The sequence below is a fragment of the Haemorhous mexicanus genome, chromosome 4, assembly GCF_027477595.1.
Source record: "Haemorhous mexicanus isolate bHaeMex1 chromosome 4, bHaeMex1.pri, whole genome shotgun sequence".
In the NCBI taxonomy this organism is placed as follows: domain Eukaryota; kingdom Metazoa; phylum Chordata; class Aves; order Passeriformes; family Fringillidae; genus Haemorhous; species Haemorhous mexicanus.
The window spans coordinates 51,729,185-51,751,220 of record NC_082344.1 but is presented as its reverse complement, the minus strand read 5'-3'; the positions used below and the strand labels follow the sequence as shown (position 1 = coordinate 51,751,220).

Sequence of the window (22,036 nt, the reverse complement as noted above, 5' to 3'; positions counted from 1 at the left end):
AAGTAAAACTGAATCACCATTAAAGGTACTTGCAAATTAAGGCAAGGTTATAATTCACTCTTTGAACTAGATTAGGGTCTTGCAAGAGTGACTTTATGCTGTAATAACATTTATTTTCCTCTTCTAATGGATAGGAAGTTATGTCTCCAACTGGGATGGAACAGATTGCCACATACATAAAATTTATTTTTATTTGAGAAAACTTCTTAAATAACTGACAATGTTTAGTACTCCAGCAAGTAAAAGTAACCAAGTTTTCATTTGAGCCAGTGTTGCTAAGGCTAACTCATATCTCCAGGGAAAACAAAAAATATTTCTCAGTAGAAAAAAAAAAAGTACATTATACAAGCAAATACGCACTCAAACACAAGTGGCAGGAAATCTTTTCTCTCACCTTAATGTTAACTAGTTACACTGATTTCCCAAACATATCTTCAGATGTGTGGTGCCCCATTCACAAGTCAGATTTAAGACTGAATAGTACAATATACTTACCACTGTATGGACCGCCTTGGTGGCTTGTGGAAGGAATGAGTTATCTTCCTGTTTGAATGCAATCATAGAAATAATAACCAAAAAATGTAAAACATTTAGCAACAAAGACTTAATTTGTTAATGAAAGACACAATCCAGGAGGAATGGAAGAGGGTTGGGGTACAGCCTCAATCTCAGCCTGAGGACCCTGTCCTTACCTAGGGCCAGCGAATTTGTGCACACAGAATTGCTGTAGCCTTTTGAAAAGTCCTGTTTAGATCCAAAGAAAGAGACCCGGCTGCTGGCTGCTGCTGCCCCCCTGCCCTGGAGAATCGGAAGGGAAAAGGGATTCTGTTTGGACATCTCCATTGAATTGCTAATGATAGTGGAACCATGATTTGTATTTGTGAATGTAACACACATCCTCACTTATCCCAGAGATATTTGAGAAGTGCTGCCGTGTAAAACAGAACAGCCTGGTGACATCCCATACACTGTTAAACTTGGCTAAATCACAATGTCAGCAACATTTCTAAAGCATTTTTTTTCTGTGAACAGAGAGATTTATACATAGCCTATTTCTTGCCATGAGTGTATATACTTACTTTTAGATCTGTGATGCTTCTGACCAAGCATTCTCACTTAAACTCTCAGATGCTGAGGGTTATAAAAAAAAACAAAATAAAAAACCCAAAAGAAAAAAAAAGTTGGCGATTAAGAGCTGTATTTTAATTTCTAGTCAATATTTTCTAGAAAGCAGAAGTTTTATATCTCGAGTTGGGCAATTAAATGTCCTTTTTAGTGGTTTGAAGATGGAAAATAATCTAGCAAGCAAAAAAATAAAAAAAGGCTTAAGTAGAACAAATATTTTTTCAGGGACCATTTCAAATTATACAACAAATAAATAAATAATTTTTTAGCGGTCACTTACTATTTAGGACAACAAATCCACACGGAGAATTCCTGGGAAAATTACTTTATTAAGCAAGCTAGACTGCTAGGGATGCCAGCACAGCAATGAGGCCATGCTCGCGGCAGGAGCTGGGAGCAAACCAGCTCCCTAAATAATCGGTTCGGGTTTCGGCTTCCTCCGCAATCCCCGCGCAATCCCCGCGCAATCCCTGCGCGGTCCCAAGGCGGAGCGCGGGCGCCCCCTCGCGGCCCCTTTGCGCGCTGCCGGCGCTCCCCGCGGCGCTCTCCCGTTCGGCCCGCGGCCGCTCTCGTCAGCGTCACTGAATGAAACACTGCGGGCCCGCGGTGTCTCTGGCTTGTATGAAATTCGTGTTCGGACATCACGGTCCAGCTGCGAGTGCTGCTCTCTCTGTCACAAAAGCAGAGCTATGCGTTTGAATTGGTGGCATGGGTACGTACGCAGAGGGAAAAGGATTTCATGGCAGAAGAGCTGCCGAGGGAATACCTGGGCAGTACTGATCAGTTCGGCGAACAAACCTGCATTAACACTGGCCACTGCAAGGGCAAGACTCACTTTTCCTATCACTGAAATAGCTTTTCTTCCTTTGTAAACGCTAAGGCATTTGCTGCTCGAAATAAGGGGTTTCCATTGCCTGCCAGCCAGCAGTCAGTGCTGCTCCACACTTAGGGGTTTCTTAATTTCCATGACTACAGCTCCTCGCTTAAAGCCGCTGTCCACTTGAAAAAGGAGAAGGAGCAATCTGTCTCCTGTTCAGAGCTGAGATCAATTCCTGTCTTTAACCTGCAACAAACCATCTTCCTCCCAAGTTTGCTAGAAAAAAGCCATGTGGACACCTATGAAACATGAGCACCTGTGAAATTCCTTCACCTCTGAGCCACTGACAGCCATGAAAAGCAATGCCTCTCACACACCTGGAACAACGTGCAAAACACATGAGGAAAGGGCATCACACAGCAACAATCATATCAGGGAATGGGCTGTCCCGGGAGAATTTACACCTTGTTAGTGTCTAGCAGAGATATTACAATGACTGCCAGGGAAATAATGAATGTACTGAAGTTAACTGTACCTGAAACCACAGGAAGATGTTTTTTGCTCAACTGCTTTTCTAAAAATGTGAATGCTCCTGGGTGAAAAACATCACTATCCCTTTCTCAAAATTTCCATCAACTTTAGGGAAGCTTTAATCCAAGAAAAAAATTCTATATATTCAGAAAAAGTACTAGCTCACATTCGACCCACTTTTTGTTGTATTTGGAAGTTTGCAGAGATTAAAAACATGGCCTGTCAGGATTGACAGCTTGTCACCAGCTGATGCCTTACATGCAAGGTTCTTGCTTTTGGTTAGTTGACTTTATAACCTACTAGTTCTATTTTTCACTTAGAAGCCAAAGTCATAGCAAAACTAGGAGAAAGCACATAGTCTACATTACAAAACTCACATAATTTCCTTTTGCAAAAATCCAACATGACCACACAGTGTATCAGTAGCATGGTGCAATCTTTTTGTAGGAGGTTGTGCCTGTTTTCTTTTTGAAATCTGCCTTCTAATTTCCCAGGTGTTTATTTGGCATCTATGTGGGTTTTAACAATTGAATCACTAATAACTCACCTTCAGGGAAGGGAATTTCAGCCACAATAAGGTGCCAAACTATTATTTCTTTTCTCAAAACGGCAGAGAAACTGCAGAGAGGCTGGCTGTGGCTGCCTTAAGAAGCTGCAAGTAAAGTCTGGAGCTCCTGGGGACTGGAGGCTGTTCCTTTCACTGCCCTGGGTCCCAGCCTGCACTGCCCAAGGAAATGGCACAATCAGAGCAAAATTGGAGGGCAGGATGTGAAAACTGTAACAGGTGATGACAGCACAGAAGAATAATTTCCATGGTTTTCTTCCAAAGCCTGAGGCAGAGTTCAGGATTCTCACATCTAAACCTTCACCTGTGACTTTGCAGCAAGTAGGTGCTCAACAGCTAGGTAGTGATGTCCCTTTTGGTTTTTATTCTGTCCCCTAAAGACAAAGAATGGGTATAACCTCATGTAGAGGATATCTGTGTGGTATGCAGTCTACACATAATCAATGCCCTTTCAGTGTGAGATGGCAGTTCCAATGCCATCTGTTTTGCACCACCTTTTCTGAGAAGAGAAATCCTCCAAGAGAAGGTTTTTATAAAACAGATTTGCAAGAAAATGAAGGTAACACTTCCCTGCCAATCTCAGTCTTGGTCTTTTAAACAGTCTTAGCAGTCTTCATTCACTTTCAGTCATTCTGTATCACACCCTACATGTAGCTCATGTCAGCCCTGGGGTTTGTGTGCAAAGCCTTTAAAGCAGCTGCTGAAGTCTCCGTACCAAGCAGCTACCTCGACCTTTTGCAGCAGAAGGGAATGAAAACCAGGCATGCAGAGCTCTGTGTCACAGCCCTGGGATTGGCCATTTGAAACCAAAATAAAATAGCATAAGGAATGGGAAACCCAGTTTTAAGCTTGCAGCAGCAATCCATATTACATAGGTTAGTGTGGTTTTCAGAGCAATTGTCATAGTTAGAACACCATGGCACTGAGCAGTTCAGAAATAAAATTTGTCACCATTTAACCTTTTTCAGCCCATCATTGTGTGCTTGCATCAAAAGATAGCTGTTCAACAGCTGCAGACTTTCCAAGCAATCTCTGGAGCCTGGCAGCAGGTCCTAAGAGCTTCTCTGACAGTCACCAGGGAAACCATGGATCTGTTCTGCATGTGGTCAGCCTTCCAGGGATGAGGCTATTACCAGGCACCATCATAGGAAAAGACATCTCAAGACCAATTTCCTTAGCTTGATATTGCATTACTTGTGCATATGAAAGGATAGGTTCCTAACTCTGTGGAGGCTTCAAGGCTACAGGTGGTTCAACTGGCAAAAGTACTGTCAAGTTTTCTAAAGGTTTGAGTTCAAACACATGGGTTTTTTTGATCTGTGGTATATGATTTAAACCTGATTAAATCTAACACCTGAAGGAAAAATTTAAAAATAGATGAGATATTCTCTCCTCTGGTAGATATCTGGGGAAAGTAGAAAAATGCAATAAAGTGGAACCAGTTTAAATATTTGTTCAAAAATGTTGTCAATTGTGAGTCAATTGAACTCAGTCACTTCTGAGTTCAATCAGAATATTTCTGAAAATGGTAACAATAATGTTAACATTTCCAGTGATATAATAGCAAATTAATTTTTAATTACATTATAAATAATCAACATCACTGTTAAAAGGAAACAGAAGAAAGGAGCTAGTTTTGGAGTAAAAAAGAAATAGTTCTGTGATAACAGAAGATCAAAGATGGCATGGTCTAATTAAAATATAAAATGCTTCATGAATATCAAAGGGTTACCTACAGCTCTGACAGACATTGTCAGGTGATACTACAGCACCTTAATTCTTCTGGAATCATCTTTGTCTCCACTGGCTCCCCACTGTGTATTTTGTCACATCCTGCATAGGAAATCAAATTAAAATCTGGGAACCGAACCTGGTTTTACTGTCAGAGCTCCTCCAAAGAGAGTTTAAAAGTTTTGCTGATGATGTGTCTGTCTGTTGGCAAACCGAGCAGCTCAAGCCTGACTGAAAAGTAGTAGTATTAGAGCTAGCTAAAAAACAAACTTTAATCATGAATCCTGTCCTTGTTTTTTGTCTTCTCCTCTTCTACATCTAGAATCGTCCTCAGGGTATAGAGAAGGCTTCTGGGTAACAGGACTGTCACACAACAGAAGGCTGAATTCCTGTTTAACAGCAGCTCCTTCCACTTGAACTGCAACTATTTAAGCAAAGTAATAAAACAAAAAGAAAAGTCGATAATCAAATTGTGCCTCTGTTTCAGATGGATACACTACTGATGATATTGAATTTTACTGGAATGGAGGAGAGTCAGCAGTGACAGGAGTTAGTAACATCGAGCTCCCACAATTTTCTATTGTGGATTACAAGATGGTATCAAAGAGAGTGGAATTTACAACAGGTAAGCACTGACAAGTTAAAAAGAGTTGTCCCCTCTTCCTCCAACCCAGAAATATCAGTGCCTACCTTTTGTGAGGCATTAGTCATTATATGACTTCTTTCTTTCAGGAGCATATCCTCGACTATCCCTTAGCTTCCGGCTTAAAAGAAATATTGGATACTTCATTTTGCAAACCTATATGCCTTCCACGCTGATCACAATTCTGTCATGGGTGTCTTTTTGGATCAATTATGATGCCTCTGCAGCCAGAGTTGCTCTAGGTAACTTCTCAAAATGACTGAATGATGTGGGCACTTGCTGCCTTTGAAAACAGTGACACCAAATCCATTCTGCTGGTTGTAGCATCATTAATTGTGATCTTACATGAGCAGCACAGGGCCTTGGTTGTCAGGAAGGCAGGCAGGTGTGACCTTGCCTACATCTGAAGCTCTTGCTCCACACTTAGGTTGGGATTCTGACTGACTTCCTGTTGCCATAATGGTCTTTGGATCAGGCCAAAAGCATCTTGCTTCCAAACTGGAGCGTAGAAGTCCAGTTCAGGTGTCTAAGGGTATCCACATTGTGCTGCATGAACAGCCTCTGTTCATGTTAAAAACTTCTCTCAGCTAGATCTGTGACTGGAAGGAATACACAAGATCCTACTGACATTAGTGGAGATATACCAGCTTGCACCAAATAAATCTGGTTTACCTATAGTTGTTTCTTTCCCATACCACCTTCCTTCCTAAAAATTTCGATAAGAATGATCTTCTGCACTGTCTGTGCTTTAAGGCATATATGTTTTTCAGCTCTATTGCCAAAAAGCCATTTTGTCCCGTTTCCCTGCAAATTAAACTTGTTATACCTGTGTCTAGAGCTATTATCTACATGCACTAATGACCTGTGATTAAGGCAGACTAAAAAGTAATTTCAGCCAGCTAAAAGAAAAAACACATATGAGAAAAAAAAAAAAAAATCAGTGGTGGATAACACAATAAGATGGAAATGCTTTACTTGCAAGCACCTAGTTAACAGGAAAAGCTGTTTTGGTATGAGCATATATATTAACCTTCTCTTCATCAAAGACTATGACTTTATCAAAAGGCTTCCCTTTCTCCTTTTAATCCTCCATTTAAATCAAAAGCTAGATACTTACTGCAGATCCCCTCAGCAATGCAAGTCACCTATAGGGTCAAACAGAGCTACTGCTGTAAATGAAGAAGCATTTTCTCACATAGAAAGAACAGCAATCAGGTTTTGCTAACACCACATTCCCTAGCACAGTAATTGCAAAAATTAAGGCAAGAAGTTCCGACATAGCCTGGGCTATTAAAGGTTATTTCATTCATCCTCTGCTGCATGAAAAGCCAAGGAAGGTGCTATCATCAGACTTGCAAGGTTATGTTCCTTTCCAGTTCTGCAAAACACATTCCTTTGGCTGCTAAGAACCTGATCACGCAATAAACCCATGTGCATGAGAAGTGCAATGCTGCCATTATGTCTACTGTGCTCAAATCTCCTTCCTTGTCTTATTAGTCAATGTCTATTTCTTCCCTTCGCAGGAATCACGACTGTGCTGACCATGACCACCATCAGCACCCACCTCAGGGAGACCTTGCCAAAGATTCCCTATGTCAAGGCAATAGATATTTACCTGATGGGATGCTTTGTGTTTGTGTTCCTGGCCTTGCTGGAATATGCCTTTGTAAACTACATTTTCTTTGGGAAAGGACCTCAACGTCAAAAAAAGACAGCAGGCAGAGCAGGACATGCTACAGGAGAGAAGAGCAGACTGGAAACAAATAGAGTCCAGGTAAAATGTTCAAGCTATCCTGACAAACATAACTTTTACTGTAAAAATGTTCATTTATATGATGATAGAGACAAGTACAGGTGGAACACGTGCAAAAGCAATGCAAAAGCACTTAAGATTGCCTAGAGAAAGATTGTATTTAAAGGAGATCACAGCAGCATATGGTCTGTTCCATCTTTAACTGGAAACAGAGTAAGAAAATACAGAAAATGCAAATGAATACTTACGACACGTATTTCTTTCTTCTTTGTATTTTTTGCAAAAGAAATACAAGAGGTACAAGGAAGTTAAGTATTTATCATTTCAGCTGTATCTTTTTTTGATTTAGAAGGTGGTATAAAAGAAATGTTTATAGTAAAGTTCCTCTTTGCATACCGAAACTTCACCAAAAAAATAAAAAGCATAACAAGCTCGGTTGCCTCAGTAAGCCCTGAATGAAGCCTTTAGCACTGACCTTTGAGGAACACAAAGATGCTGCTGCTAGGTTATAGCAGCTTTCATAGATGTCAGGACTCTTCCCTCAGCTAAATTCAGGCACACCACAATTATCCCCCGTTTAAAAAACAAGCCAGAAAACTTACAGAAAGTAATACTATGGACATAATGAGGATGAGTTTAATTTTGCAATACGTCACTGAGCACTTGCAAACCTCTATAAACCTATTTCACTTTTCCCCAGTTTTTCAGAAACAAACCCTTTGAAGCCTCAGGTGTATTTGGCCAGTCTGACACAGAGGAAAATACATATCCTGAAAAACCAAAAATTGTCTTCTTTCCTGTGCTTTACTTACAGTATATTACTTCCAAGTATTAATGAGATCTTGTGCAGGCTGTCCTATAAACTTCTTTACTGCTGTGACCTGAAGTGAAAACATTTGGACAAAACTGTATTCAAGCTCTCTGTTCAGTTTGAAAAATGAGACCAACACATAAAACTCTAAGAAGTAAGACTTCATCTTGATATATGGCTACAGTGTCACGTACACTGGAAGTGCATTTCAGAAACTCTGTGATATTAATTCTAGAGCTGTGTGTTTGGTGTCCCACCACTACAGCTATGCATCATTAAAAAAGCCATCACGTCCTCAGTCTCAGTGAACTCATGAGCCCATTAAAAGTTCTTTGCCTTCTGTCACACTGTGTAGGAGATGCTTTATTACAGTGAGGGCAGTCTCCAAGACCCCACTGAGTACTGTCTTCCACAGAGCACAGGAGATAAACCACCCCAGTGGATTGTTGTGCACAGACACTGGGTATCCATTTCTATGGAAAATAAGGAAGGAAAAAAAAACATGACCCACAAATTCTGACCAGCTACCTCAACAGCTCCTGAGATAACCCAGCCTAGGTGAGAAGCAGCACAGCAAGGATTCCTGACGAAGAGGAAATCAAGACTCCTTCAGAGGTCAGCCTCGGCTACATGTGCCCCAGTGCACTGAACTGAGTAAAGGATAAGAGTGCAGGTAAGTTCTCCTCCTACATATTTGGAGAGTTCATTTAACTAACAAAATGCCGTAACTCATAACTAAAAGCTTTTGTCTAAATGTTATGCAGCAAAAATTACACTGAGATTGGTACTCAGAATGGGATGGAAAGTTTTTTAAAGCACCACATTGCATACACCATCATTTTTCTGATAGAAATAGGAAGTCATATATGCTTTGTACCAGGTTTTCTAAGTGCTCACACTTCAGACAGTAACCCCATTCTGAGACTGAGAGTGCTTTAAGTGACCAGACTGCTTTGTGCCTGTACAGTGCAGGTTTGTGATCATAAATACAAATATGTGCACACATATACATAAACACACACATGTGAATGGGTACCAGTGAATTTTGTGTTCCACACACCGATGAGAGACATTGTGAGCATTAATTTTAGAAATGCTGATTTCCAACAGTTGTATTTCTGTCTTTGGCAGGAAGAGTGCACATGACCAGAGCAATGGGACACAGCAAGGTTACGTGACCTCCAGTGAAACAGCTCCAAACCCCTCTCCATCACTCTTTGAGATTTTTCACTGGTATTATGATGCCTGCACCAGAGCAGGGGAAAGCTGATTTTTGAGCATAAAAGAAGTACAGTTGTAAGTATGTATACCTATAGGACATTTTTACTCTTGACCCACACCACATACCCATACAGGCACCTGTAACTATCAGAAGATATGTAACAGTGCTTCATCTCTTTGTGCCAGGTGAAGATATTGATAATTCCCATCTGACATACAACTCCAAAGACTAAAAGAGTCCAAATTCCTCCACCAGATAACACAAGCTTTAGATGCTTGAGCAACACTCAGCAAACTGACCACAATATGAACAGTATAGAGAAGACCAGATGAAAAATGAAACAGAACTGCTGTTTCATATGTGGCTGTTCTATACTCTACAGACTGAAGAAGATGGAAGTAAAGTCTCTCCAGCCTTACAGTTTATGCCATTTTTATTTTTAATATGCAAAAACTATTAATTTGTAGTAAACAATCTTCCTGTTTCTCTGAATAAAGTATAAAGACTGTTTATATCTCCTTGTTCATTTGTCAAACCTAGATGTCACTGGCATCACCATAATTATGGATAAATAGAAAAAAACACCCAGCAAGAAAATATTTAGATAGTCCATGCATGCAACTGCTTCTCTTTCCCCAGGCAATTACAGTGTGAATAGTAATTACATAGAAGATATCTCTTAAGTTTGAAAAATAGGTAGGATGCAATCATAATGCGACTGGGAAAAGGGCTACACCATCAAAAGGTTTATAAAGGCTTATCAACTGAAGGCAAGTGATAGAGTGTCTCCCCAGTTCTGCACAGCATCACACTTTGCTTCTAAATATCCTGTGGAACACTAAACACTTGGGATAGAAAGCCAGAGAACAGCCACAGGCTCTGAAGAAAACTTACTATTTTACAATATAGTGGCTACTAGAAAAAGAAAAAGAAGGGAAGCACATAACCACACAAAAATCTTAACCTTCAAGTAAATCTCCTTGTGAGTTAGTATAGCCCTGCTGAGCATAAGCTGGTTTTTTGCAGATCAGATTGTGGTAACACTACAGCATTTGTTCCAATATGACAACCTGCATGAGTAGCATGGCCCTGAGTCTTTCATCTTAAGAGGAAGAAACAAGGGGTTTGTATTGACAGAAAACAGATGTTCTTACCTTTTATCTCCCAATAGTTAAGGCAAAAAAAAAAAAAAAAAAAAAAAAAAAAAAAAAATTCATTCCAGACAGCATAAAGGATTTGAGACCCATTCTCTGTCAAGGAATGCTAACATGCACTTCCTCTAGAGCTGTCTGGCTACTTTTTATGCAGTCAATACAGACCTGTTCCTTTGGGTTGTTGTCTTTTTATTACTTTAACCATTTTACACTTACAATATCATTTGATGATCCTAAGCAGGAAACATATTTTCTGAGTGCCACATGAAAAGAGGAGGTTTCATCCCCCTCAGTGTGGGGACATTCATTCAACCCTTAGTGCTTGTCAGTGCGTGGCCCAGTCTGTCAGCATCCTGTTAGGGGGACCCTTCACTGAACTGCCCTGCTGGATCACAGGCAGATTTACTGACTTAGTCAGGGACAGCCTGAGGGAGACCCTTCAGCAGTCTTCCCAGTTTATGACCCCTTAGTGGGTCTTCCTCTTTATTTATCTTACCCACTGCCAGCAACAGCCAGCACCTGGGAAGGACTCAGGCTAACAGCTTATGGAATATCTCTCTTTATGAACAAAAAATGGTCACAGGGTAATGTTCAAGGATTGCCAGTGATAGTATCTGACTGCAAAATCATATTTAAAGCAATACACAGACAAACTCTAATCCCCAGTGAAAGCATTCAGCCCACACAAAGTGATTCTTACCCAAAGGCATCCCTGTGGGATAGAAGACATGTTCAGTCCATCAACCAATGCCAGTAGTTGCAATGGAGTCTTGCCTGACTTTTCCTCATTCTCAACTTATTTGTATCGTGTTTCTTTACATTTAGGTGGAACTTGAGTCACTGTAGTCATACACACTTTTGTTACTGATTGGTGTAAAATTCTCTCTCTTCACTCTTAGAGTCAATAAAATATGGAGAACATGCCAGTGAGGGGTGGTCATACCTTGGATGGAGGTGTGAATTAGTATTACAATTAGATTAAAATGAACCAAGTTCATCTGAGGAGAAAGATTTCAGCACAGTTGTTGGCTCAGCAGCAGGAGATCAGCTGCACAAGTATTAATACTTTGCAGTGAGCTTCAAAATATACTGAAAGGGTTTTTAATGATGTGGGAAATTGCACAGAGCATTTGACCAGGTACATAAGAACATCTTTTATACTCCCATGAGCTAATTTAGTCAAGATCAGTGTAAGGCTCTTGGCTCTGAATTGCAAAGATTGCAATTCAAAGACCAACTTGCTTTATGACATACAAATCATCTTGCCTAAAATGGCTTAAATGAAATTAATTTTAAAAATAACAGGTTCATTCAGAATGCTTAGAGCAGGAATTCAGACACTGCTTGGCTCAGAACAAATTGTCAGGATATATTAGTTTAAGAAAGATCCCTCTGAATCACTTCAGAGTGTAGGCAGCTACGAGTTTTCTTCCCAAAAAAAAAGTCATAACTGCTTAATAATGCTTGCTTTATTGTTACTATTATTATAACACTGAAGTCAATTAACATACACATTACATTAGATTATGTAATCAAAGACAGCTCACAGAGCTATTTCATAGGACTGGGAAGAAAAGACTGACCTATCAAAACTTCTGAGAATTAAAAAAAAAAAAAAAAATTTAAAAAAAAAATCTCTTTTTACACAGAGACAACTCTGAGATCACTGGGTTTTTTCCCACAGAAAAAATGTCAGATCTTCAGAGTAAATGAATTAGTCCCATAGTTAGGGCAGTCCTCTGGAGAGTAGGAGACCCTAGCTTAAATTTTCCTCCTTCTTAAATTTGAAGAACTGACCTAAAAAGTATGAACTGGGTAGCCCATATCTCAAGCAAACATTTGAAACACCATGCTGATTTGCGACAAGCTGACCTTTCTAACCCAGAGTTTTTCCTACCAAAACAGTGGTGGGAACTGGGTTGTTACCACTGAATGCTCATTTCAGCACATACAGAATCAATTTCTAAACCAGAATAGTGCATTTTCTACCTGTGATGACTTTTTACTTCACTTAGAAGGCTTTTTTTACCCCACAGTTCTCTTGTGTGGCTTTTATACAAATACTCCCTTCACTGCTTTTCTTTCAGTTAGTAAGTGCTTAGTCTGGCACAGTGCAAAGGTGCTCTCAGTAATGATGTAAAGATTTCTCCTTGTGATGGGAAAGAATATCTTCCCCATTGCCAGGTGGAACTGAAACTTTCTTTGGTCCCATCCTTTCTTAGCAGCAACCCACAAAAATTAGGTTTCCCTGTGTGTTTTGTTTGGAATTTCTTCTTGCACATACTTCAAATCTGCTGTAATTATTATATAATTTCCTAGGTCTGCTATGTCTTACTAAAAACTTAAAACTCAGAGAGTAAACAAAGCACTGCATATCAATGGTGCTTCACAAGACTAGATATCATCTATAATTAATACCTTATTTGCTGAAGTTAACCTGGAAATACCACAAAAACTTTTCAAAAGAGGTTTTACTACAAATGTGTAGAAAACTAAAGATTTGTGAAAAGGAGAACATTTCCCAGCAATGTAGCAATTTACGGTCAATTACACTCATACATGAGAAGACAATGATACAAAAATATTTAATATTTACATATATATAATTGTTTGTGCCAGACATGGACATACTGGTTGCAGTTTCCAGGTTTTTGCTTAGGTATTTAAAACAATGCTCTGACTAAGAGCACTAATAAAGGGACAAACATATTTGAAACAGCTGTTTCTGATGCTAACACAAAAAAATGCAACTGAATGTAAGTTTTCATTGAATAAAACGGATTATTCTATCTGCACATGAACAAGTTAATGTGCTATGATTTCACCCCTGTAATATAGTAATTGCCCAAAGTCAATTCTCATCATGAGTACTTCACAATAACTGATAAAATATGCGTTTATCTACATGTCTTCATATGATGAACCCATTGTTACAAAACTTTTAGAAACTAACCTGCAGCACTAAAACAGTCAAAAACTGTTTAAAATGGGCAGAGACAGCAACATCATCTTTTCATCTGGAGTATGTGAAAGCTTCAGGTGCCAGTCATCCGCTTTAAAAATCAGTATTTCATAAAGGCCGTGGTCCAAGTAAAAGATAAAATTACAAAAGTCTTACTTCACAGAGGATGAGAAAATTAACTGAATTACAAGACCAAGGAGCCAAGTCAGGATGGAAGATGCCTAGATGTTGAATAGGTAATTTCACACCAGTCAGGAAAGCGTATTCAGTGTCTCTTCACCTTTGTGAATGCTGTACCAGACAGGACTGTCATTGCAGCCCCAGGAGCACCCTGACACTAGAGCCACAAGGTCCATCTGGGAAACACCTTGGGCTGGCTGAGGAGCTTGTCTAATCCCCATTCCTTCCTTGACACAGGTTGATGCCCATGGAAACGTGCTTCTGGAACCACTTGAACTACGAAATAACATTTGCACCATCTTCCACGAGCCCCGAGCCACCACGTACACGTACGACAGTGCCAACCTGCAGTACAGAAGAGCCACTTCCAGCAGAGACCTCTACAGCAGGAGTGCTCTGGACAGGCACAGGCTCCATAAAAAAGGACACTTACGCAGGAGGGCATCCCAGATCAAAGTCAAAATCCCTGATTTGACTGATGTTAACCTGATAGACAAGTGGTCCAGAATGGTCTTTCCCATCATGTTTATTCTTTTTAATGTTGTTTACTGGCTGTATTATGTCCACTAAGTTATGCAATAATGTTATCACAGACTAACATAATTAGACTTGTTTCTTTTCCTTCTCAATTTCATTAATTCAGAAGAACTGCAGTAGCTAAAATGTCCCATGTTCAATGTAAGATACTCCACCATGGAAAACTTCTGGATTTAAGCTTTTTAAAAAAACCAAAAAACCAACACAATTCCAGGGTTGCAACATTTAGATCAGAACAGTACAGATCATCTCTTAAGAAGCATCTTGAGAAAAACTGCTCTACCTTGATTTTTAAAAAGTTTATGCATCACCCATGACCTTTCTGTGCCAAATTTAATTATTTTTATGTGGAAATCTGCCCCACTGTATTTCTTATCACATATTGGCAGCTCACAGCAGCATGCTTCCAAACACAGTCAAACTACTAGTAGTATCCATGTCACTGTCTTTCACCATTCAGAGTGTAGAGAAATTTGAAGAAATTACAGTTTAAAGAATTATAACTATTGCACCATGCTTCACTTCAAACTTAATAGCTTTACTGGGAAGTATTTCCATAGTGTGTTTGAGAAGTATCACTCAAGGAGAAGTCGAATAACATTTTCATAGACAGAGATCTTCAAAAGAAAAAAGGGTGGCAGAGAGAAATCCCACAGACTATCCAAGCAATTCTTCAGCTTATTTGATCTTAATGGAATTCTGTTATTTCCGCAATAACAGAAGCAAAGTCGATATTTATGAGAACAGTTGTGCCATATGTAAATTTGTATTAAAAAGTAGAAAATAAACACATGTTTATTCCTTGAAGCAACTCTGTGGGATAACCCAGGCCAAGATTTTTCTTAACATCCAGGTTTCCTGTGGCTGGTAATTGCAACTTTCTCCCAAAAGTTGGTAGATGTCTGGGAACAGATCTGAGGAAGTTTCTGCACACAGTTTCCTTCAGATTTCTTTATTCCACTGAGAGCCAGGAGACACAGCTGAGCCTTACAGCACACTGGCTATGCTGGGTGCACTCCTGAGGAGCTGCCTCCTCTTACCTGGCTGCCTGTTGCCTGACACAACTCCAGCCAAGGAGCCATAGGCAAAGGGCTAGCAATGTCCATGCAACTGAGAAGAAACAGGTCAGTCATCTTCTACCTATATTAAATAGGTTGTAATATATATTAAATGAATTAAATTAAGGAAGTCTTGCAAACTGAACTTTCCAAAACTGCAAAAAATAGCACCAGGAGGGAGACAGCAGTTGGACCATATGTGCTGTCCATTGCAAACACATATCCATTAAATAGTTTTGAATTTTTTTAACTGGCATGACCCTCAACAGAGTAAGTCCATGAGCCATTGAATTTGCCTGTTTTGTGCTTAGACACAAAAATTAATTCTAAGAAAGTAATGAATTCTGCAGATTTGTAGTGTAAAATACAACCATCAGTGATTCATGTTTTTCATTACCTGATTTCCCAAAGATATTCACAGACAGACCTCAGGTAAGTAAATAAGCCCAGCTGATCCAGTGGTGAAGAGATACTACAACCTCTCCTTACAGCCGCAGTGAATGTTTTAGAAGAGCCAACATCCATCATGACATCAAAAAAAGACGTTGGGTTAAAAAAAAAGGATCCTTTGTTTTTGATTACATGGGCAAAGATCAGCTTTACTGGTCTCCAGCATTTCTTTTGCAGTCCTCTAACATCTACATACACATATTTTTCCTAGTTTATGGTTCAGCCAGATACTCCTGGCACAGTTGATAGGTACCTGGACTAAAATCACTCACATTGTACAGTTCCAAGGAAAAAAAACAAAGTATGGACCAGGGTAAGGGCCATTAACAAAACAAGAGCAGTTTAACAACTTGCAAAACTGCTTAAGAACAGCATATTCCAAAATAGGAGGATCTAGCCTTCTGCCCCAGGAGATGTCAAACACAGGCCTATCCAAATCCCAGCCCTGCAGTCCATTTTAAGCAGCACACACCAAGGCCTGTCTGTATCAAGAGCTGGAAGCCATGACCTCAAGTCAGGAAACAGCTGCCAGCTCTTGGTGCCAAGTTTAGCAGCAGAGACTAATAACCCATCACATACAAGGGCAAGAGCCACTAGGTACAACAACTTCTAGAGAAAAAAAGCAGAAGAAAACATTTCTCACCTGAGACCAATAGCTTGTCAGCAAGGAAAAGCCAGTGGTTATTAGTGGCATGGCATGGCAAAATGAATCCATTTATAGGTTACCCAGGTACAATGCCATCTGGAGCTAGAAATTATGGAGCACAAAGGAAACCCGATCTCTCCCATCAATACATTGAAGTAATTTGTCTGACTTTATGCAATAAAGCTGAATAATGCTATAATGCTAAGTTCCCTCACAGTTGGACTTTAGTAGTTTCCCTACCCTGAGGAACCAGACTTCAAGATCAGCACAGGTAAGGACTATTTCTAATTAGATTTTAGCTAAACTCCCATGCAGTTTGTGCAGCTCTCATGCAATTTCTACTGGAAGTTGTTTTAGCTGGGTTTCCTGAGTTGAGTTTCTACTATCCCTGAGCATGTATATTTGTGTGCCTACCTGGAGTCTCCCAACAACATTTGAATCTATTGATAATATCAACCAAGACTTTTCGTTCAAAAGCTAAAAGAACAGTAAGGATCTGAGATACTACATTCCTACAAGTTTCAACAAAGCAGCTAGTTTAGCTAGGGCAAAGCTCATATTAATCACCCCTCTTCTCTGGCAGAAAGAAGCTTGATTAACTCCAGCCTTATTAGACACAAAAACCAGTCTTTTCAGTGAAACAGGAATATTTTTGACATTACATTGTTTTATACTACCAGTGAACAGCACAGAGGTTGCAATTTCAGAATATCTGCTGGTTCACCTAGTTCACCCTTACAGGAAATGTTCCTTCCTTTTGTACTGCAAGTGGAGGATTTCTTGACATAAATCACAAGTAAAGTCACTCAAGGCCTGAGGGCCACGTTCCAGCAGCTGTTTCCCATCACCAAGGAGCCTGTTCCCATGAATTCTCCCATATTGACGATGCATTGCTAACACATCCTTGGGAGTATTCGTAAAAAAAAGGCTGGATTAGATCTGTTACATAAAAAAAATACTTTAAAAATGGGTTCTCTATTACAAAGCATGACCTCCCCACATCTGTGACTGTGCATTGCCTCCTACCTCCTTGGGCAACCAATCACCCTGCAGCCCAAGGAAGGCAAGAGATCACACAAGAATAATGAATTTCAGCATGTAATAATGCTGATATGTATATGCACAGGCTGAAAGAATTAAGTGACAAATAAAAAAGATAGCATTTCTTAAAAGAAGACCAGGTGACTTTGGTCTACTTGCTGCTTTGGAATGCAATTAACTATAACAGTGTTGTTTGTTCCTTGACATGTGTATTTCTCAATGATTTTGTAAGTAATCTTGAATCTCCCAGAATTATAAAAACATTCCTTCTTGTCTCATGCTGGTGCCAATCTAAGAAAGGGCCTGGTACTCACTCTTTTACATGTTTTTTATTGCAAAGTCCAATTGCATTTGATTATCAATACCAATGAGGAACTAAAATAATTACATGGCAGCAGAAACATGTAATATTGCTAGAGATCATCTCTGATCAATTTCTTTTAACTCATCCCTGGCTCTCTCTACCTGCACAGTCTCATGCAAAAGTATAAAATCAGTCCCACTGCCAAAATGTAAGAAAGATGGTTTCCTTTAGCAGATCATGCCTTTCGGTGAGAACATCAGCCATCTCATCCACATCTGTGAACATACCAGTTTCCTTGTTCCTACCTCTGAAATGTCATTTGCTGTTTTATCTAGATGACAACATATTACCTGATTTTTTTTTTTTTAGATTTTTAGAAGAAACTTTGAATGTTGTACACTACAGCTGACATTTCTGAAACAAATCAGGCAAATCATCATTTCAAGAAAGAGCTGAATGAGATTTTGGCATAGGTAAAGAATTCAGGATTGGGTTTTACAAAGGAAGTTTACAGCAGTTCTCATTAGATGATCCAATGTCACGCTGGGTCCCATTTAAACAATATCAATAGAAATATGACAGATCTGAAACCTATGCATTCACCCCCCTCAAAAAAAATTAGTGTAGCCATCAAAAAAATTTATTTAATCTATATGACACTAGGAATCCTTCCCCACAGATAGTCCATCCCCAAAGCAGTCCTTGTGGAACTGTAGCAGTCCCTAGTTAGAAAAATCCCCACACCTTCCAGTGCCTTTCACTACTCTATTAGCTAAACTAGCTGAGTGACCCAATGCTTAAAAATAGCCAGAGCCTTCTCTATGTAGTACTCTCCACACAGGCCTGCAGAAGTCCAAAGAAAGATATTTGTGATATTTGCCTCCTTTTCTAGATTTTGGTGGGAGTTATTTGGTCTTTCTGGAGAAGCCCTGCAGCAGGTATGAACTAAAATTTTACAGAGGAAAGAGCACATACCACTAAATGTAACTGAGGTTGATTTAAAGTAAAAAAAATTATGGACTATCTTGATGCATTTATGAAAGCATTCTTTAGTATTAGAAGAGTAAAAATCCCTTTACTGCTGAAAGTGAGTTATAAATATTAATTCACAAATCAAAATGATAGCAAAATGTGCATACTTCAGGATAGAGTGTTACTGGTTCTTAAAACCACCTTTCAGAAGAAAGCATAATTATGTCTCAACATGTTTCCCATCAGAAAGCCTTGCTTCAGAACTCAAAAATGTTCTACAGACTTTAGATCTTTTAAAAACACAGCTTCTTGGCATATATAATGGCTTTGTTGCAAAAGCAGTTTTATAAACAATAGTCAATCCCATACTGACAGTTTGCTGTTCATATGCAGTTCTGGTTCCCTTTAGCATACCAAGATCAAAGCTGACATGGCTGATATGAAACAAAAAAAGTTTTTTCTGAAATCAAGGGAAGAGTTTGGTGAAACAGAGAAAAGTGCAATGAATGCCAGCAGAGGGCAAGCAACATTATTTTTATAATTCACTTTTTGTATTTTGTAGCAAGATATGCTGATTTTCTGATTCAAACTGCAGGTCTGTATATGCAATGTGAATTTGTGTAGGTGCTTTTTAGGTGGTGAAATTAAAACTTCCTACAGTGTGTCTATTATATTGTAGGTACTGATTTCATTAGCTTTTGGTTCAAAAAGCCTCCTGCACAAAGTTTTGTTTCTGGTGTAAATTACATACTCAAGAGGCCTCTCCTGCAAAACCAGAGAGATTTCTTGAACACCTTTATGATGGTTAGTTGGGGGGCTTTTTGCCCATGCCACTGCAGGCCCCAGCAGTGAGCTGCTCTGCCAGATAAGGACTGGGAGAACAAGAACCCATGGTCTAGAATTGGGCCAAAGGAGCAGCATCTCCTGGGAACAATACTTACCAGTTAGTGTGGTGGGATGTGCAAGCTCCAGAGCTATTCTACATGCTGCAGCCAGTTAATTAGAAAGAGCTCACACATGGAAGAATGTAGGAAAATACAGATATTGCAAACAGAGCAGAAAAGCAAGGACAAAATTCAGTTCTTTAATGCTAATGGGGTCTCTCTAGACCTTTGGCTTAATTCTTAGTCACAGGCACAAGTTTCTTTGTCAGTGGGGCTCCTTACATCATAAACTCTCCACAAGACAGGCTCCTGGCCACAAACTTGTTTCAGATGCTTTTGTCCTGTGTATGTTTGTCCTGTTTACTACCTGCTCACGTCTACCTGCATTCAGCAAAGTGTAGCTGAAGACAACACCACCGTAATGGGTCTTGTGAAAGCTCTGACTTTTTTCATTAATCTATTCTGGTACAGTCTCCACAAAGGCGTTATCTGGCACAATGGGAGACCTTGCTTGTTCCAGAAGTACCTAATTCTCTGAGCAAAGAGGAAAAAAAAATAATCTGACAGACAGTACAAAGAGCAAGCTCTGTTCTCCACTCTTTCTGGTCCTTTTCCTTGCCATCTGCTGGAGGCCATTATGTGCCTTACATTTGTCTGTAGAGATGTAAGGTCAGGATGCACGTTTCAAATGCCGTGTTTTAGCTGCTGCTTCTCAACTGCTTGTCAACAGGAGCTCCTGTCCCCCTCTAGCCATTCACACCGTGTTGTTATGACCCCTATTAAAAACATAATTTTGATGGTTATATTAAAAATACTCAGTTTTTCAATAAAGTCTAACACCTATAAAAAAAAGCATCCATTGCACATTTATTTCTGTCAACAACAGCAGTATCAAAAACCTGTCTTCTTGTTAAAGCAAAAAAACATTGAAAAAAGATTTTTTCAGCCTTTTCTGTTCAGTGCTGCAGTAAAGGACAGACAAATATAGGATGATACTACAGACTGAACACCACCACATAGCCTTAATTAGAAATCCATTATTACATAAGTTGCTAGAGAATTTAAAATGAAGCTATGTAAACACTTTAAGTCTACTATTAAGAAAAAGTCACAAATATTGAAAGTAGAATCTGTAGCAGATTCTGCAACAGAAGTTTCACTGGTTGGACATAAAAATGGAAGTTATTATTTGTGGCCTTTTGTTGTTGAGAAAATACCACTATTTTGTATTTTTGAATGGTTGATCTTGAAAACTAAGAGCAACACGTAAAATCAACGCAGCAACACAAAAGTTCACTTTGGCAACACACTAAAAATTAGTTTTAAATATCCACCTTTCATTGAAGTACAGACTTTGTAGGTATGGTTTTTTTTTTCCATTTCACTGTACATCTATAAATTGTATGAATACATCAGCACACAAGTTTCTTCTATCCAAAAAACATCCCAAACAACAGAGCACACTTTTATGAAATAAATTGCTGTTATTAAATCTGCAACTATAAATAGAAGTAGTTCCCTTTTGACAGTCCTAAATGATAAAAAACAGCATGGCAACAATAAAAACAAAAATTAAAGCCTCTCTTCTCTAGAAAAGCCTCTCAGCAATATACGCCCATCAGATGAGCAAGTTATACCTTCAGACATGCATCACACAATACATGGAGCATTTGAACACATAAGGCCATATTCTCCTATAAAGCAACTAGATCTAGAGGAAAGGAAAAAGCATAATCAACACAAATATACCTATAAATAAAATAAAGAGACTTGGTAAATTTATTCCTTACACTCACAATTAAAAAAACAGCATCCTCATAACATGCTGCAGGACAACCTGCAGTAACTCTTTCCAGATTTTTCATAAAATTAAACAATTATCAATTCCAACCTGATTTTTAGTTTGAATTTTTTACCATTTATATAAGGCCTTTACCTGCCATTTGATCCATTATGAAATTTGTTGCTTATGGAAATTCAGGACTATGATCAAGCCATGTCTCTTAGAGATTGCACTCTTTTCACTAAGATACATCTTCCACTCCTTCATCTTTACAACTCTTTATCCACTTCTCCACACTTCTTCATTCTTCAATTGCTGACACTGAACATGTATATCTGATTAAATGTATCAGTACCAAATAAAAGAGAAACAATATATTTAGGTTTCCTCTCTACTAAACCTATTAAAATCCTTTTTATAGAAGCCTTTCTACAAGACTTTCCTCCTGTGACCTGTACTCTGAAGTCCATTATTTTATAATAAAGTTTGCATATATGAAAACCTATGGCACAACAAAATACAGTGGAATAAACTCAAGACCCTGATTCTGAAACTATGAATAAAGTCATCAATAATTTTTCTTATTATTTATACAAAAGTTGCCTAAGACACACACATGCTTACAATGAGAATCACTCATCAGTATTCATGTAAGCATTACAGATCATTTGCTCTTTATGTATGGAAAAATGGTCTAACAAATAGTAGAAACCTACACCAGAAGATCTCTGGCGTACCTTCCTAGTGCTAGTGCTTTGAACTTTTCTTACATACTACAATCAAAACTCCATCTGGTTTCAGAAAAGTTTAGAGTAGAATTTATCAATTATCTCCTGTATTAAGTGAGCTAGGAATATGTTTCTCATA

General features: G+C 39.0%; 1 protein-coding gene across 1 annotated transcript in view; it reads left to right on the top strand.

Moving 5' to 3' along the window:
• Positions 1–14,097, top strand: part of GABRB1 (gamma-aminobutyric acid type A receptor subunit beta1) — a 107,387-nt gene extending 93,290 nt beyond the window's left edge. The window contains exons 6-9 of the mRNA XM_059844893.1: positions 5,257–5,394; positions 5,502–5,654; positions 6,936–7,186; positions 13,732–14,097. Coding sequence (XP_059700876.1) covers positions 5,257–5,394; positions 5,502–5,654; positions 6,936–7,186; positions 13,732–14,064 — 875 coding nt within the window. The 3' untranslated portion in view covers positions 14,065–14,097. The remainder of the gene's footprint in view (positions 1–5,256; positions 5,395–5,501; positions 5,655–6,935; positions 7,187–13,731) is intronic.
• Positions 14,098–22,036: the final 7,939 nt, after the last annotated feature.